The following is an 18,825-nucleotide window of genomic DNA, read 5'->3' as shown; positions in this document are numbered from 1 at the left end:
TGTCCTTTGGCAGGCCCGTGTCTATGCTTTTATGGTTATGCATGGCCATCAGCATAGACATTGTTCTAATAAATGATTTGGGAGCCCTTTGACTCAGGTGTGCTTTGTAGATGCTAAGAATTCTCCCTCCTCAGGGTCTGTGAGATACCCCTGGCCAGGCTCCTCCACGGGAGGTGATGGGGAGGCAGTTAGACCACTTACTTGTTTGCTTGTTTCCAAGGTTGGCTTTGAACTCACTATGGCAGATGGCTTTTAACTCTAGATCCCCCTTGGCTCTTCCTCATGAATTCTGTGCTTTCAGACGTGCACTCATGTCTGGGGATCGAACCCAGAGCTAGGGACATGCTAGGCCAGCAGCCTGCTAATTGAAGTGCATTTCTACTCTGGCTATTTGGGAGAGCCTCAGGAGAAGTTATTAAGAGCAGTATAGCCGGGACGCTGGTGTGCAGCTATGTCTGTGCAGGTGCCCCCACACCCTCCTGCAGCACCCAGCCACCTTAAGCACTTTGCAGTCTGCTGCCTGATCTTGAAACTCAAAAACTCCTCCACTCATCCTGAGAGAACCTCCTCTAACTACTCTCCACTTTCTTGAGCACCCATGCCCTGTACTTCCAGTATTTCCCTCTGATTCTGCAAGATCTGCCAGAAGGGATTTGAACTCCCATGTGGCCCAGCCCTGGTGGCTGCTGTGGTGGGGGATGGGTCCATCCAAGCTGTGAATGTCCAATGGACCCCCCCCCATGCTATGTGATGCTTCCCAGCTGGTCTGTGAAAGCTTCCTGCAAGCAGGTCAGCAACTGGCTGTGGCTTCATATGTCTCCCAGAGAGCCCAGGAGCCTTAAGGAGACACCGTAAAGTTAAATCATCTCTGTGTCTGGATCCACAGTCACTGGGCTGGCTGAAGGGAGGATGAGTGCATAAAGAAAGATGAAAGAGAAGGTTTAAAGGCCTGCTTGACCCTAGAGCCCTGGTGTCCTGGTAGCACAGGAAGGCCCTCAGGTGATGAAGGAGCCTGGAGATGCCCAGTTATACCTGCAACCCATATCAGGGACTCCAGTGAGAAATTGGGAGGGGGAAGGTCCTGCTGTCAGAACCCAGCAGTTTAGTCCAAAAGGGTAAGCTATGAAACTGGACAACTCCCTCTCCAGTCTCACTGCCTCCCCAGGGTGCTGCCTCAGCCCCCTCCGGTCTCCCTGCCTCCCTCCCTCCTCACTGCAACAGTCTCTGAGGCCTCTCAAGAGGCATGAGTGAGAAGCCCATTGCCCAGGGCTTTCCCCATCATCCTGTCCTGTCCGCTCTGAATGTTCATCCACTAGCCTCCCAGCTCCACTGTGGCCTCTCTGTCAACCACTGACAGAGAGGTTCACATTTCCTCACAGAGAGATTCTTTAGAAATGTTCCAACTACAACTGAAAATAGTAAGGGCCAGAGTAGCCAAGCACCTTGCTCATGGTCCCCTCAAAGTTAAAAAGGTTGCAGAAGGGCTCTTCCATCTACCCTGGACACCCCCCCACCCCATGCCCTGTGGACAGGGGCTGGTAGAGCGGGAAAGGCTCATGATGGAGACTTTGGCCCCTGCAGCCTGCCCATGCTGAGCCTCTGTATGGATCTCAGGTCAAGGGGGACCCCATATTCACAAAATGTGTGGTCAGCAGACACAGTGGGCCAGGTTGGCAGAGCCTTCTCCTCTCTTGTCAGCTGGCAGCCTGGACACCACCTGTTTTTCCGGGCTCTTTCTTGTTCTGACCTAGGTCCCACTTCCTTATTCTTTAGGTATCTCTTCAAAAGCCCTAGTGGACTCGTGTCTCCCGTTTCCTTCCTCAGAAGAGCCTCGGAGTCTGTGGCAGGATCTCCCTCCATTCCCTTCTCCATCCCAATCTTTTTGCCTCCCTGTCTTTCCCTGGGTCTCTCTCTCTCTCTCTGTCACTCCACCTCTATCTCTTCGGTGTGCTGTCTTTTCTATGCCTACTGCTCATGTGTTTCTCTTCCTTCCCGTCTGCTCTCTACCTCTGCCTCCACCTCTATGTGTTGCTATCATTGTTTTTCTGTCCTAGCATCCTTGTTGGTTTCCCTCTCTCTCTCTCTCTCTCTCTCTCTCTCTCTCTCTCTCTCTCTCTCTCTCTGATTCCGGATCCTGAGCGAGAAACTCCTCCCACACCTGATTCCAGGGTCCCCATCTCTGGCCCAGTAGCAGACCTGTTTTCTAAACCTGCTCCTGTAGCAGGGCGGGGGACCCTGGGGCATCATTCCCAGGCCCTCTCCATCTGGGTGGCAGTGCTGACAGACGAGATAGTAATCAGGTTCGGCTCTGCCCGGGCCTGAGCAAGGGGCACAGCAGGGCTATGCGGGGGTGTCTGGGTACTGCTTACATTCACGTGCATGCACGTCTGAGGCTGGGTGCAAGTCCCCCATGTGGGGTGGTCTGGTGTCTGGCTGAGTCTACATGGGAGCGTCTGGGCCTGTTTTTGTCTGTCTACAGGCATCTGGTCTGAGTCTTCATGAGGTGCTGTCTGGGTAGAAACATCTTAGCTGGTGGGTCTGTCCCTCTAGGGTCCCCTCACGATGTGCGTAGGTATGTGTTCTTGGGGAGGGGAAGGGATTGGAATCACTGTGTATGTGTAGCCAGCCACTGGCCATGCCCTCTGCTGGCCTCCTCATGTGGTCCTAGTAAGGAATGCATGGATAAAAAGATGATGCCCCGTGCTGCTCCCCGCTCTTGCTTGCAAGTGTAACCATGAATGTATGTCTGTTTAAGTCCTTAGCTTAAGGTCTGGGACTTAAGGTGTGGGACCCCAAGCAAGTGAATGAATCTTGCTGAGCCTCCTTTGTTGATCAAAAGCAAATAAAACGGATCTCAAGTGGCTGGAGAGACAGCTCAGTGGTTAGGAGCACTGGCTGTTCTTTCAGAGGCTTGAGGTTCAATCCCCAGTGCCTACAGGGCAGCTCACGGCCATTGATAACTCTAGTCCCCAGTGATCTAACATTCTTTTCTGATCTCTGTGGACATCAGGCATGCACACGCCGCACAGACATATATGCAGGCAAAATGCCATTACGCATATTATAAATAAGTAGATATTTTTAAAAGGTAAAACAACAACAACAAACAAACAAACACACTAATCTCAAGTGTGAGAAGTGGGAACAGGTGCTATCAGAAAGGGGTTGTCAGGGAAGGGACCAGCGGAGAGACTCAGGGGGTGTGATAGCGTCCCATGTTTTGGCTTGGGTGGCAGCAACACGGGTGTGTTCACATGGAAAACATTTACCAACCTGTTTTGCTCAGGTATGTGCATGTTACATTTCTAGACGCTTCCCCAAAATCTACTGGGTTGCCGTTTGCTGCATATTAAATGATGGTAGGCATACGTGTGCCTTCGGTTTTTAAGAAAACATTTCAGCCCAAGCTTCCCGCACTCAGGCCAGGCCTGCCTCATTTCCCCCTGCCCCTGCCCCTGCCCCTTCCCAGCTACGATGGCCGAAGGAGAAGAGAGAGAGAGAGAGAGAGAGAGAGAGAGAGACCCCAGACCTGCTCAGTCTTCTCCAGCTACAGTGTCCCTCTGCATGTTTCAATCAGTGGGCTCTGAGGGTAGCCAGAGAGAAAGCAAAAGGGATCCACTCCACCTGCAGAGATTCTGGAGCCCCGGGCAGCACCTAGAAACACACGTTCATGCTTCCTGTCACCTGGCATTCAGTAAAAGACACCCAGAACCCACCCCAGCCGCACCCCCTGCTGGGGCCTTGAACACAGCTTTCTTTGCCCTCACCCGACCTGGGAGCCACACTCTGTATCTTACAGGAGAGGAAACTGAGACCCAAAGAGGCAGAGTAGCTCAGTGGTCAGTGGTCTAGATTCAGGTTTGGTTGCTCTGGATCCAGAACCCCTTTTTCTCTGGATTTTTTTTCAGGTTCCCTAAAGCTTTAGTAGAAAAACTAATTTCATTTGCTGTTTTCCTCTTGAAATTTTTGCAAAGATTTTTTTTTATATAGATTTAGTTTGTGTTTTGCATACATCTATGTGTGAGCCGTGTATGTGCCTTGTCCTGGTTGAGGTCAGAAGAGGGCCATCAGATTCTCTGGAATTGGAGTTATGGATGGTGTGTGTGTGTGTGTGTGTGTGTGTGTGTGTGTGTGTGTAAATGTTCATATGCGTGCAGGTTCACAGGGAGGCCAGAAACATTGGATTCCCTGGAGCTGGAGTTGCAGGTATTTGTAAGCTGCCTGATGTGGGTGCTGGGAACTGAACTCAGGTCCTCTGTAAGGACAGCAAGTGCTTTTGACCAATAAGCCATCTCTCCAGTCCCATCTCATGGGGGAAATTTAAAAAAAAAATCTCTCTCTGTGTCTCTGTCTCTCTCTATCTCTGTGTGTCTCTCTGTCTCTGTCTCTCTGTATGTGTGTGAGAGAGACAGAGAGACAAGAGACACAGAGATCAAAACAGAAAGGGAGACAGAGACAGATAATAGGAAGACTGGGGCTTAGGTTGCTCTTGAGTGACGGCATAGACTTCTCCCAAGGAAAAGCTGCACATTTTCAAGAGGCCGCTCACAGTGCACAGTGCACCCTCAGTCCTGCCAGGGGCAGAAGAGATGGGTGTGAGCACCTCTGACCTCCAACTACAGAACATGGGCATCAGACAGGAGAACAAATAAAGGGATGTGTGCAATGATGAACAAAAGGCACTTAACCGACCACACACACATACGTGCACTCACACACACACACACACACACACACACACACACACACACACACACACCACTGTCAGCATGATAGCTTGCCTCTCTCTGCTGTCAACGTTTTAAGTGCAAGACCTGGAGGTCTTTGGATTGCTAGCCACAATCCTGTCACAGAGAAAAGACCCCAAGAGCATTTGGCGGGTAGGCGAACACCCTGGAATTGGTCCCTAGGGCTCAGAAAATGCTCTGTTCTCATTCACTGAACAGTACCAGCACCAAGTCTTTTCGATAAGTGATTTTATTACTGGTTAGGTTTTACAAATTCTGATATCCGAACAGACTTCCACCTTAAAATTCTAAAACAAGAAAGCGACCGTTGGAGGGGATTTGATTTTTTTTCCCTTATTTTTTTTTCCTTTTTCTTTTTAGGACTATTCAAAGTAACAAACTTTTTTTGTTGGTTTTTTTCTTTTTTACATTTTGCTCTGGTCATAAATATACAGAGAGAAAAAGAGGGAGAGGAGAAAAAACCAACAACTCATCCAAAGTATGAAGATAAAACAGTATTCCTAAGGCACGTGGCAGTCTTTGAAAATACGGAAGCTCTCAGCCAACTTAAATTATTTGTTGTTTTCCTCGCTCAGTCCACAAAACTGTACAGGGACACAAATGTTGTGTTGCAGATATATCTCCCAAGTAATTCCTTAGCACACACCGCTGCGTTAGCCCGACGCACAATTCTTTTTTTCCCTCTGTTTCCAGGCGAGATCCTAAAACGTGGTTAGTTAGTTGCTCAAACCTCTATTTTTAAAATACACTTGGAATTCAACTAAAGATAATTTCTTTTTTAAAGAAATCGTGGGGGCTTGGGGAGAAGGGGGTGGCGAGTCATTAGAAAAGGTTGGTAAGAGTCGTTTGTGAAGGGCTGTGGGGCTCGTGGCCTTCCAGGTTGCCAGGCACAGAAGTTAAGACTGACGTCACAGTCGGCAGGGTGGGGCTAGTCAAGTCTGTGAGGGTTGTAGGAGTGCTGGAGGGGCTGAGCGAGGCGTTGGACAGCTCCGAGGCAGGGCCCGACGGTGTCCCTGTCTGTAGTGCGGCATCCGACGTCTTGTCCACGCCCGTGTTTTCCTGCCGTAAAAGGTTGCGCCTGAACTTGGCCCGCGCATTCTGAAACCAGACCTGTGTGGGACAACAGGGGAGGACTGGTTAGGGGAGGGGCAGGAAGGGGCTGGGAATAGCAGCAGCTCCTGGCCGCTCAACTCAGCTCAACCCAATTGTGGCCCAGCGGGAGGTCTAGAACGGCCATGCCACATTTTCTCTTTGCAAAAATAAAATAAAATTTTCTTTTCTCTTGTGGCTATGACTGGGTCACTCTTCCTGCCAGGACACTTCTTAGCCCCTTGCAATGGTACTGAGACTGAGACCTTTGAAATGCCACTATCCAAATGTGGCTAATGTAGCAAGTACGAGACTTACAGATTTAGCAAGAAAAAGGAAAGAAGGGGAAATATTATCGATTTTTATATTGATATACATATATTTTGGACATGGATTAAACAATAAATATTAAAATTTGTTTTATCTATTTCCTTGGACTTTTTCAATGTAACCACCAAAATTGTTTAAGTATGTGTGGCTCTCAGGCAGGCGCGCAGTGGCACACACCTGTGATCCGAGCACTGGGGGAGGCAGAGGCGGGCGGATCACTGTGAGTTCGAGGCCAGCCTGGTCTACAACAGTGAGTCCAGGACAGCCAAGGCTACACAGAGAAACCCTGTCTTAAAACAAAACAAAACCTAAATAAATAAATGACTCTTGTCACGTCTGTCACAGAAAGCAAAAACCAGACAGATTTGGGCCATGTATAATTGAAAGATTGGGGGTGGACAGTGTGCCCCACAAGTATTTATGAATACCATTTTAAAAAATGTTCCAGGGCCAGTGTCTGTCAATACCAGAATGTCATGAAGAACATGTAATGAATCGATAAGGAATGAATGAATAACAGGGAGGCAGTGGCCAGGGCCCTACTTTTTGCTCTCAGCTGGAGTGCAGAGAATACCGGAGAGACAGTCTGAAGGGTTGCTTTCACTTTTTCGGGGGTACATCACACTCATAGCTATGTGTATGCTTGAGCATGCACACACGGACATGCCTATACATATCAGTAAAGATGCACACAAAGCTCACCCCTGCCCATCCCCACCCCCTCTGCCCGCCCCCCCCCCACCCCGCGGCCTCTCTCCACAGCAGAGACCCTGAGGTACCCAGGAGCCCATGCAGCGCTTAAGAAGATGCGAAGGAAATCCAGGCCACTATCCAGGAATGGGTAGTTATTCCTCCCAGAGGAAAAAAAGTCCAAAAGACAGGGCCCCTTCACTTCCTTCTGCGTAAGAGAGCCCCTGGCCAGACGCCTCCCCATAAAACAAAGGGCCTTGGGGATTCTGAAGACTCCAGGCTGTCCAGCTGCGTATTTCCAGATGTGTCTGCATCTGCCTGTCTTCCCAGTGTCTCTGACAGGGGTGGGATGGGCTAGCTCCTGACTTTACCCTCCCCTCAGGACCACCCCAGCTGCAAGAAGCCTGTGGCCTCAAGCCGCGCCCCCCCCCCTCAGATGTCCTGACACAATTTGGGCTCAATTAGCAGCGTAGTCTGGCAGGAAGGAGAGAGATATTCCCCGTGAAGTGGGGAACAAAGCTGGCTCTCTAGAACACAGATCCTCCTCAAGAGAAAGCACATTTCTCCAGCTCTCTGCCGCAAGGAAGCTTATTAATCCTTTGAGGGGGGGGGCTAGAAGGTGAGTGTGGAGCTTCAAAGACCACCCTCAGCACTGCCCATCTAAAATAGTCAGGACCTTCTCCGCTGGCTCTAGAGTCTGCAGTGGGGGAGCCTGTGTTCATCTGGCCTAGGGGGTAGCTGGGGAACGGATGGAGACAGGCCCAAGGAGGACCTGACTTCCTCAGTCTCACGAAGGTCAGGCAGTGAGAAAGGCCAGAGCTGCCTTACTGCTCCCACACCACCATCCTGGCTCCTGTAAGAGGGCAGGAGCTGGAGCGGAGGAGCCTTTTGGGCCCTGGGAGTTGATTCGCTCTTCATCCTTAGGGGCTCCAGGACCTTGGGAAAGCTGGAAGGCCCGTGGCTGCCGCCTGTTAGCTATTTCCCAGGCGTTGCCCCAACAGCTCGTGTATAAACAATGACACCATCTTCACAGCTGCGTTCTCGGCTTTACGGGATCCCAGGCACTAGGAATCTGCTCAGTGGAAATCTAAAGTCAACTCTAAACCTGGCCATTCTGTGCAGTCCCTCTGTGTGAAGCTTCACCAAAATTCAATCACGGCTCTTTCAAAAAGTCCCCTCCCAGAAGAGCGCTGGGGGCAGGGACCCTGTCCAGCCCCGGGGATATGACAGGGAAAATCAAGATTAAATGCTGGTAATATGCATAGTGCCGCTGCTGGGGCTCGCATGAGAAATGGTGATGCTAATGCGTGACCTGTGTTGTGTCAGGCACCTTGCCACCCTGTACCATCCCTGGTTAGAGCCTGCAACGAGCCAGGCATGTGGTTTCTATTATTAGCCCCACTTTATAGATTTAAAAGTTACCCATGATCACACAGAGGCTAAGCCGATGGGAAACAGGACTGTTGGCCGTAAAAATGTCTACACTCTCCTTACCATACAACCCTGAGTAGGTCAGCAAGTAAATGAGTGAATGAAGGGACGAATGAACAAATGAAGCAACTTGGGCAGTAGAAAATCACTGAACGTATCTTCTAGGCCTGGCTCTGCCACCGACCAGCCAAGGGAACTACAGCTAGGCCCTTTCCTCTGGGCCTGCCTCAGTTTCCCACATGTACAAAAAAGATGGGCTGGAGCACAGCCCATCTCTGTGGCTTCTTGGGGTTCCGATGAGCTGGGGGGGGGTCCCAGGGCAGCTGTGAGTAGCACACAACTGACCTGCTCCACCTACCCATCCTCCTGAAACCAGAGGTGGTCAGCTGGCGCAAGCGCCACTCTACACAGCAGCTCGGCAGTTATTTTGGGGACAGCAAGGACAAGTGCAGGCATAGACCCATCAGGACACAACTAATACCAGGCCTTGTAAGAGTAAGCACCGCAGCCTGGCACAGAATGGCTCCTGACAAATCCCAGGAGAGTGAAGACACCATCATTGTGTGGCCCTTGTATAGGCTCTAGCTGTCTAAGGAGCGAGGTTTTGCTCGCTAACCTCTTTCCCTAGATAGCTTTCACCAAGAAGGCTGGAAGAGATGGGCATGATGGCCCATGACTGTAACCCCAGCACTGTGAGGCAAAAGCAAGCCGACTGCAAGATCATGAGTTCCAGGACAGGCTGGTGGACAAAACGAGACCCATTGGAACCCCCAATAAATCTCCTGGAACACTGAAGAAGCCATCCCAAAGGTGACACCTCATGCCCAAAGATGCTCACTGTGACATGTCTTAGCACAGTCAGATAGGCTGTGGAAGCATGACACAGCAGCTCGAGCAAGCCCTGGGGGAAATGCTGCAACAAAAGAGAGGGCATGAAAAAAAAAATCACAGCCTCCTCGCACGCAGAAAGCTGAGGAAAGAAGATTGCCGAGCCAGCCTGATGCACAGAATGAAAAATGGACACCCCTCCCCCAAACTCTGGAGATCTAGCTCAGTCTATGGAGTACTTGACCTGCATGCCTTAAATCCGGGACTTGAGCCCCAGCACAGCATAGCCCGATGGGGTATCATATGCCTATAGGTGGAGAAGAACCAGGACTTCAAGGTCATCTGAGGCTACGGATCATGTTCAAGGCCAACCTGAAACTAGATCATGTCTCAGAAAACGACAACAACAAAAATCTGCTTTGGAAACAAATAACAGCTCAACTACGGCTTCTGGTGTTACAATTCATGAAGAAGATATTAAATGGTGGTTGTTGTTGCTCCACAGTGAAAGCCAGGCACCATCTGAGCAAAGCTCTAAGCGTTTTGTCCATGTTAGCTCACGGTCCTGATAGTAATCCTGTGAGGTCAGCTTGAATATTAGTGCCCGAGACAGAAAGAGGCAGAACAGACAAGTGGATCCTTTATGATCCATACTCGCCCCTGACCACTTAGCCTCTCAAAATTATGAATCACTGAGCCTGCCATTTCACAGTGGCATTTCTTCCTTATCTGTCTTATGGGCCTGAATGGTGATCCTATTATTTTGCAGTCTTAAAAAACAACAACAACAACAACAACAACAACAACAACAAACGTTTTCCTCAGGGGCTGGAGAGATGTCTCAGTGATAAGGAACACTGTCTGCTTTCCCCCCTCGAGGACCAGGGGGCCCTCCCAGCACCCACATGGTAGCTCACAACTGTAACTCCAGTTCCAGAGGATCTGACACCCTTGCACAGACACACATGCAGGCAAAGTATCAACACACATAAAAATAAATCTTGAAAAAGAAAGGTTTCTTCCAAGAACTGAAAATGGTGATGAGCACTGGGTAGGACTCAAGAGCTTAGTTGTAGCCCTGGGTCTATCACGGAATTGCTGTGAGGTGTTGAGGAGGTTCTCCTCCGCTCTGGGATAATGTTCCCTCTTTCCCAGCTCAGTGGTAAAGCCCTTTGCCTAGCATGTGTAAGGTCCTGGCTTGGGTCCCTGTGACTGTAAGAAACAGGAAAAAGATTCAAGGCAAGTCGTCTGTGAAATTCCCACCCAGTGTGTCTATGTCCATACTGAAGGTGTCTAAATGCCAGACAGGACAACGACCATCTTATAAGTGGGAACCGGTGGCTCAAGGAGATGAATTCCCTCACATTCCCCTTATGGAAGCTTTCACTACTTTCTGCAGCAGCTCAGATTCCCACTGCACATGTTTACTGCACCCCCTCTGAATTCTCTACCAGGTTGATGAGAACTAACTAGTGATGGGGAAGTGGTTTTGAGCCATTGGTATTTAAAATGTCCTTCTAAAGTCACACCAAGAATCCCCAGAGACTTTACCCACCCAAGATCAATCAGCTGGCCGCCCCTCGGGGCATCTGTATATCCGAGAAGAACAAGAGGCCTGGGTGTGCTTAGGAAGTCCACACATACCGGCAAGGCATGTCACAACAAACCTCTGTCGAGGAGGGCACTGTGACTCCTGCTGGTCACTCTCCTCAATCTTGGAACATGAGTGTTCTGGCTGCCATGTGCTGTCGGTGACAAATGGAATTCTTGATGTGATGAAAGCTTTGCTACCAATTTCCAGAACCCTCCCGCTCTGCATTCTGCAGCTTGGTCCAAGTCACAATCCTTGTGGCACTTGAAAGATCCCTGGGCTCAAGCCCACATGGGCTTCACTCCTGGCTTATTTACTAACCGTAAACCAAAGGCTGGCCGAACCTCAGTTTCCCCAACTACAAAATAACAAAGAAAAAAAAACTAAAAAGCTGAAATCCCTACAAAAGACACGTGCAGATTGAACCCTGCTATGTGACATTAACATGCATGCACGGAGCCTCTGATATAAACTTTGCCAATTGTGTCATTTTGTTTCCTCCTTGCAATATCCAGTGAGATAAGTACTAGTGTCACTGTTGTTACCATGATTTGAGACAGGGTCTCACGAAGTTGAGGCTAGATTTGAACTCACTTGAATCGACTCTCCTGTCTGTATCTAGTGCTAGAGTTATAGATATGCTCTACCACACGCGGCTTATGCAATGCAGGGGAATCACACCCAGGGCTCCCGGTATGCTATGTCAGCACTCTACCAACTGTGCCACAGCCCTACCTCCTTCCTAACACAAGCCTCCATGGCCTCGGCATGGTTACAATACCTAGGATCATTCAGAGTGGGAGTGGGAGAGCTGAGCTAGGATCTCACTGTAGTGGCCTCCAGATTCCAACAAGGATGCCACACTGGCCAAACATGTTGGTGAGCCTCACACTGTATGTATTCAATAGAGCCTAGGACCGACGACACTGCCTTTCTTCACACACATCCTGCACTGCCCATCTCTGGGAACACAACTCAACTTCAATCCCCTTTGTCATGAAAAGCTTCTGAGGGGCTGGCTGAGGGGAACCATGGCCATGGGGAAAGAAGCTATAAAGAACACCAAAGAATCTTGTATCACCGCTAAGCTGGCGTGGGCTCACTGCTGAACTGATTCTGGACTCATTTTTTTTTTCTGATTTTATTCTGTAACATGGTTTTTGTTTGTCTGTGGTGCTGGGGATTTACCCAGGGTGGTATACGTGTAATTAGGCACTAAACTGCTTCCCCGGGCCAGTTTCTTATTATGTATCCTAGTCTGGCCTTAAACTTCAGCTCTTTCTGACTCAGCCTCCCAAGTGCTGAGATTACAGGCATGGGCTAGCCTTGCCCTTTTGAGAAACTGCTTAGTACATACCTACTGTGTGCAAGCAGGCATTGAGCTGGCACATTTCCCCCAGATGTGAGTTATTCTTCAAATCTCACAGGCAGGATATCAGGGTCAGAAAGAAGGAATTAATGCACCAAAACCCCGGGGCAGGTAACTTGGGGGAGAGGGGACAACGCCAACCAGTCCATCATCTCCCGAAGTCACATTACCAGTTGTCTCACACTAAATCACTCCTAGCCCATGTCCTCAAGATGTGCCACTGACGGTCAGGGCAATGAGGAGCAAGTCCCATCCTGCCTGTGCCTGTAACCCACAGCAAACCACTCCTGTTTTGCTAAGTCTTAAAACCTTCTCAACTGCCAGATGGTGGTCCATACCTTTAATCCCAGGAGGCAGAGGCAGATGGGTCTCTGAAACCAGCCTAGCCTACAGAGCGAGTTCCAGAACGGCCAGGGCAACCAGTCAGAGGAACTCGGTCTCAGAAAACAAAAGCAAAAATAAAAACAAATCTTTTTAACTGTAAAACAGGCAGGAGAAGATTAAGATGAGGTAGATGCACGGCTGAAAAGATGCTTCGCTGGCGCAACCAATTAGGCTTAGAGAACAGAAAGGATTTGTGCAGGAGCTAGAGAGAGGTCTGGAAGGAAGAGAGACGTTACCCTAAGCTATGGGCCCCAAGTGATGCTCTCAAACCCTGAGAAATCCAGCCTGGCTTGTCTCAGAGGAGAGGGTGCTGGGCCCATTGGCTGGACAGTTACCAGCAAAGTGTGGCTTTGGGCAGATAGAAGTCATCTGGGCCTCCATAGGCTCGTCTGCACTGTGGGGAGGGATATCCTATCGCTCAACATGGAGTGCCTGGCTCGTCCCACAGCTACCCCAACTAATTACACCAAGAGGAAACTGACTGCCTCTCTCTCTCCAACAGATGAATTTCTTTGGGGCCAGGACCAGATCATCGATCTAAGTGCCCAGAGCCTGGTACCAAGGATATTCAGCCAGATGAAAAAAATAAGGGATAGCTAAGCTGGAAATCCCATGTGTTCCTAAGCCAAGGAACCTACCTTCTCGCCCCTGAAAAGTCAGGCTTAGACTCCTCTGTATTAAGGCTAAACTGTGATGGTTTAATCTAGACAGCTGGAAGAGAGATGTGCCCTAGTTGGTGGCCTTTTTACAAATGAGAAAGCTATGGCTCAGAGAAGGTAACTGATTTGTCCAAGACACACAGCAGAAAAAAAAATAAACCAGGGGGATGTTCTGAGGCTAGGTTTTTCTGAACTCCAGATCCCACCTCCCTGCCATCTCCCCCCACCCCACCCCCCAACCCCCGTCCCCGACTTCCCAGCATCTGGAAATAGAGTGAAATCACTAACCAGAGAAAAAATCTTATGTCCTCAGTACAGGCTGGCTCCAAACTAAAGGAGGGAGCACAGAGAGTGAGAGGGTAGGGGTACAGGAACAGCAAGAGGTGTCCTGGACCTAGTCCCAGACCGGAGGAAATGACCAGAGGAACTTGAACCCCAATCACAGCAGTGCATTCCCCCAAAGTCCAAGCCAGGGGAACCAAAGGCTACCTAGCACAGACCAAACAGTGATTGGATCTTCCTCACCTCCCTTACTATGGCACCTAATCCCCGGAACCCAGCACTGAAGGGGTGCCCAGAGGCTTCCAGGGTGCCCATCTGATAAGTTCCATCATGACCTGTAAATCTCTGACCTCTGATTCATGCTTGTGCCTGAGTCACAGTTACAGCCCACCACCACTACCACTGACACCCCATAAAGTGTCCTTTCATTGTTTTCTGACAGTCATTGAAACTTCCTTTTGAGGTTGTGTGACCCTTCTGATTTGTCACTTCCTCAGTGTCAATCTCTCAGCTTTCAGAGCCTGTCCTCACCTCACTGTGACACCACAGTCAGGTTACATAGTCTCTCACAGTTTTGTTTTGGGTTTTGGTTAAACTTCTGGGGCTGTGAGGGGGGGCATTTTGCCTGTATGATGGGGAAACTGAGGTCTAAGAACCAGGGCTGTTCGAAGAAGTTAATCACATATCGAACTAACATAGTGTTATTTTTAAACTAACATCCACTGAGCACAAAGCATCAGTTAATTCCATTGTCACCTATGTCACCTCAGTAGCAGCTCCCACAGGTGAGCCATTCTTTTTGTTGGTTTTTATTTATTTATTTATTATTATGTATACAGTGCTTTGCATTAGATCACATTATAGATGGTTGTGAGCCACCATGTGGTTGCTGGGAATTGAACTCAGGACCTCTGAAAGAACAGTACTCTTAGCCTCTGAGCCATCTCTCCAGCCCCCAGGTGGAACATTCTTGTGTACATTTCACACAAAATAAACTGAGGCTCAAGAGGCTTAAGAGGTTTGTCTAGAACTGGGAATGAGTATCAGAAAGGCAGAAAATTTGAAATTTGTTGTCCCCACATGGTACCACAAGTTTGGGTTCCAGACTAGAGTTTTCAACATCTTTGGAGGCGTGGGAATCCCACAAAATTTCCAGATCTTGTCTATCAAGAAAGTGCCCTCACACATAAGGCCTGATTCCATTCGGTCCCACAAGCACTCAGCCACTTCCCTCCATACTAGAAGGTGGATGCCACTGGGCAGCCCACCGGAGCCAGCAGATCTGCAGGCACACCCCCCATCACCAAACCCTATTTCCTGGAAAGTCTGGGTGACAAACAACAACCAAGGAGATAATTTAGAGCTGCCAGAAGAAAATCCAATAAAGAACAGAATGGCCTGCAGGCAAAAGGACCGAGAGGAACAACTTGAGGCACTAAAAAGTACCTTGGCTAGGGGGCAAAGCAAGAGGGCTCTGGATTCATCCGAAATACTTGAAATTCTTAAAACATGAGCAAGTTGGAGAGTCACTTGAGTCACTGATGGCAATTAATAATGGTTTACCACGGGGGTTGGGGGGGGGGAGTCAAGTATGAAGACAGAGGACCACACATAAGAGAAAAGATGAGGATGAAAATAGGGAATATGTGGCGGCAGACAAAAGGGTTGACATTCTAAGACAACCTACAAAGGTAGAAGAAAGAAGGCGAAAAGCACTCTGGCAGAAGATTCTTCCAAAGTTCTAATCCATGCGCGCAGTTCTGCCTCCGGCCCTGGCAGCTGCAGGTACCCCCACCCCGGCCCAGCTAACCTGGAGGACTCTCTTGGTGAGGCCGGTCTTTTGCGCGAGCTGCTTCAAGTCCTTGGCGTCGGGATTGTGGTTAATGGCAAAATAAGACTTCATTGTCCGAAGCTGGTGGTGCTTGAAGGAGGTGCGCATGCGCTTTGTCTTTTGGCTGCTGGGGTAGGGCTGGTCGCGATCCAGGTGCTCCGCGTCGTTCTCGTTACAGCTCAGCGCTAGGAAAGGGACGCAGAAGCAGCAGGTGAATTTCCTGACTCTGCCTAGTCCACACCCTCACCGCCCACTGACAAACACATCTAGTCTGGGAACCTGGTTGTGTTTGCACACAATGGTGAAATGGGGATAATATCCCTATTTTAGATATGGAGAAAATGAAGCTCTTTGAAAAAAAAAGTGACCTACCTAGGAAACAGTGGAGCCAACCCTAGTTCTTGGAAAAACAAAACACCCAGAAGCCATCATGTTGCAAGAATAATGGGAATAGCAGCAGCCAAGACTTGCTGATGGCTTTTTGGATTCAGATGCGGCACTAAAAGGCTTTCTCTTTCCTCTTTTACGTGTATTTATTTTGTGGGTGGGTGGGGAGAGGGGTTCTGGGTATTGAACTCGGGTCCTCAGACTTGGCAGCAAGTCCCCTGACCCACTGAGCCAGCTTGCCAACCCTTAAAAGGCTTTCTTTGCAAGCAGACAGCGGCTGGACAGTTAAAGCAACTCTTTCTACAGATGTTGAGACACAAAGGGAAGGGCACAAGCCAGGCTCTGACACCCGTGTGGACCTGTCATCCATGGGCCTGCACTCTTTTGTTTCCCAAGCAGTCGCCCAAATCCTGCAATCTCCATCTCCCCTTGCAGTGAATGGCGCTTTCTCTCCCACCCAGAAGTTGCTGGCTGACAGCTTAGATTTCAGTCCCCTTTCATCAACTCTCCCTCCCTGAAGGACTGAGTAGGCTCCAGGGCCCCCAGCACCAGGCTGGGAGTTGCTTTTTTTTTTTTTTTCAATTTAATCTTCAGCACTGTCCGTAAACTGCTCCCCACGTTTGCAGAAGAAGCAGATGACGGGGTTCAGGGAAGTTGTGAGACGCCTGGCCATCTCAGGAAGAGAGCAGTAGGCACACACTGCGAGGGAAAGAGGCTGGAGGAAGCCGGCACCACCCATTAGATGCCTGCCTTAGGCTCTGGCTTTTTATGTGTCACTCTCCCATCACTACTGCCCCCATTTTAGAGATGAAGAAACTAACACCAAGGAAAGGAAGCTGCTCTCACACACTGGTAAAGGCTGAGCCCCTTCTCCCTTTTTCCTGCTGCACCACCTCCAAGAGGGCGGGGGTGGGGGGGTGGGGGGGGGAGATAAAGCCTGACTCTTTCGGGAGCCTGCCCTATCCCATGGGACTTTACTGGGGCCTGGGAAGGGTTCTTGGTTGGGGAGGACTTAGAAACTTTGGGTGTCAGTAACTGCTCAGCTGATGAGGACATACAGAATCCCTCATTTCATCCTAAGTCACCCCATCTTTAGAGAACCGAGAAAGTATCTTTCAACACAGTTCATGCCTGGAACAAAGGTGCCAAAATTAGCAAATAAATGTAAACAATGCCCAGTTAGATTTGAATTTCTAATAAACCACGGACAATTTTGTAACATCATCAAGTCCCAAAGAGTGCATGAGCCCAAAGGAAACTAAAATTTTATCGAAGATTTATATGCTGCTCAGGATACTTACAACATTTTGCCCAAAATTCAAAATTAAGTGGCTATCCTGACACCACTACCTAGGAAGCTCTCTCCGGGACCCTCTCTCCTTGCCCAAATACCATTGCCTCGATGAGTCCCTACTTCGAAGCTTGAAGCTGTAAATCAGGGTCGACCCTATATCAGGACATCCAAATGCCCCCCCCCTCCTCCTCCAACCAGTAATCCCATCTAGAATAACCAGAGTGAAGAATTTAAAGGGGATCAGAATATGACTCCCGCAAGCCAGCAGCACTAAACCCTCACAGGGAATGGACCCTCCAGTTTCTCCCAGCCCCCAGTTCTACAGGGTTGGGGCAGGCCTCCCCCATGGGAAATTGCTAGGCTCATCCCTCTGCCCAGCCCCCACCTGGGCCTCACTGCTGTTAATGAGCTCCGTGGGGACCCTGGCGCCCTGTAGGCCCAAGGGAGGTGCCCTGAAAGCGGCCTACTATGGGGGAAGGTGGTGGGGGGTGGCAGAGACGACAGAGGTAGAAAGCTGGAGAATGGATGGGGGAGGGGGCGGGACGATGGACAGAGCCAAGGGAAAGGAGCGGGGAACTAGAGCAAGAAAGCTGTGGCAACCGGGAGGGGGGTGGTGGGAGACAGAGAGGCGGGGTAGGGAACCACTGAATGGAGAGTCTCAAAAATAAGGGGGATCTGTCTGTGGTGGGGAGTCTGCGTGACAGAATTAATCTCGGGGCTCAAGAAGGCGAGGACCCTATGGAGAAGACTTTTCCAAACGGCTATTGGCTAGGAAGTGCAGCCAGCAGGGAAGAACCCGGGAGCCTTAGGTGGCCAGGCCAAGGCCCCGCTGGCAGTGAAGGCCGGGATAGGAGCTGGAGGAGCCGGAAGGCAGAGGAGGCGCTGGTGCCCAGACCCCCCTCACTTGCGCCCCTAAAGCCCGGGGCCGTGTAGGGATTCCCCAAGATCAGGTCTGGGGAGGAGCAAGGGCTGAGAGGAGGGGAGGACCAGGGCTTCCCCCCCCCCTTTTTTTCCTCTCAATTAGGCCGATTCAATGGAGCTAAAGAGCTCGTAAAATCATGAATAATTTACTCGTGATCTGTTATTAACCCATCGGGTTTCGAGCTCTTGTCGCTGGGACTGAACCTGTAATCAAATCTGACTTCGCCTCATTTTACTAAAGACGAGACTGTAGGTTCAATTGTCTAAATAATGGATTGGAATCAAATCAGTAATTACGCCGCCAGGCACACACACACACACACACACAGACACGCGCGCGCGCAAACACACACACACACACACACACACACACACACACACACACACGGGGAGGCCGTGTCGGTAGCCGGTCTGCTCGTGACTCCCGTAGCTGTGGCGCGCAAACAGCGCCCTAAAGTGCGCGCCCGAGGCCCCTCGAGGGTCTCACCACCGGTCGTCAGCCCCAGGCCGACCAGCAGCCCTGCTCTGGGTTCAGGGGGATTTGTGTCCCGCCTCTGGGGCCAGGGAGGGGGGCAACGCGCCAAGCCTAGAGGGGCCGTGGGAGGAGGGCGGCCACGGCTCCCGCCCCGGAAGAACTTTCCGACCTTACGACCCCGAGGCCTGGGTCGCCCTTCCATAAGCCCCCGGCCCAGGGGCTCCCCCACCCCCTGTTCCCCTTCGCCCCAAGCGTCCAGCTCCACCTCCCTCCGCAGGACAGTTCCCCCCCCCCGCCCCCTCCCCCGAGCGCGGGTTTCAAAGTGTCCTTAGGTCTGGCCCCTGGGTACGGGGCGCTAAACCAAGCAAACTGGTGTCCGCGCTATCAGAAACACGAGTTCCCCTTCCACGCGCACTTGCCTGCACACACAGCCCGCAGCCTCATCCTACAGATCCCACTTTCCAACCCCAGCTGCCCCACGACCCACACTGCAGCCATTTCTCTCCTGCCAGCGCC

General features: G+C 50.4%; 1 protein-coding gene across 4 annotated transcripts in view; it reads right to left on the bottom strand.

Moving 5' to 3' along the window:
* Positions 1 to 4,959: 4,959 nt before the first annotated feature.
* LHX2 (LIM homeobox 2) overlaps positions 4,960 to 18,825 on the bottom strand; it is a 31,262-nt gene continuing 17,396 nt past the window's right edge. For all 4 annotated transcript variants that reach the window (XM_084798616.1, XM_084798614.1, XM_084798615.1 and 1 more), the window contains 2 exons: positions 15,212 to 15,417; positions 4,960 to 5,858 (listed from right to left, as the gene is read on the bottom strand). In XM_084798616.1, coding sequence (XP_084654742.1) covers positions 5,571 to 5,858; positions 15,212 to 15,417 — 494 coding nt within the window. In that variant the 3' untranslated portion in view covers positions 4,960 to 5,570. The remainder of the gene's footprint in view (positions 5,859 to 15,211; positions 15,418 to 18,825) is intronic.

Source organism: Acomys minous (assembly GCF_964271855.1).
Source record: "Acomys minous genome assembly, chromosome: 10".
Lineage (NCBI taxonomy): Eukaryota > Metazoa > Chordata > Mammalia > Rodentia > Muridae > Acomys > Acomys minous.
Note: the sequence above shows the minus strand (reverse complement) of the source record. Positions and strands in the feature narration are given on the sequence as shown.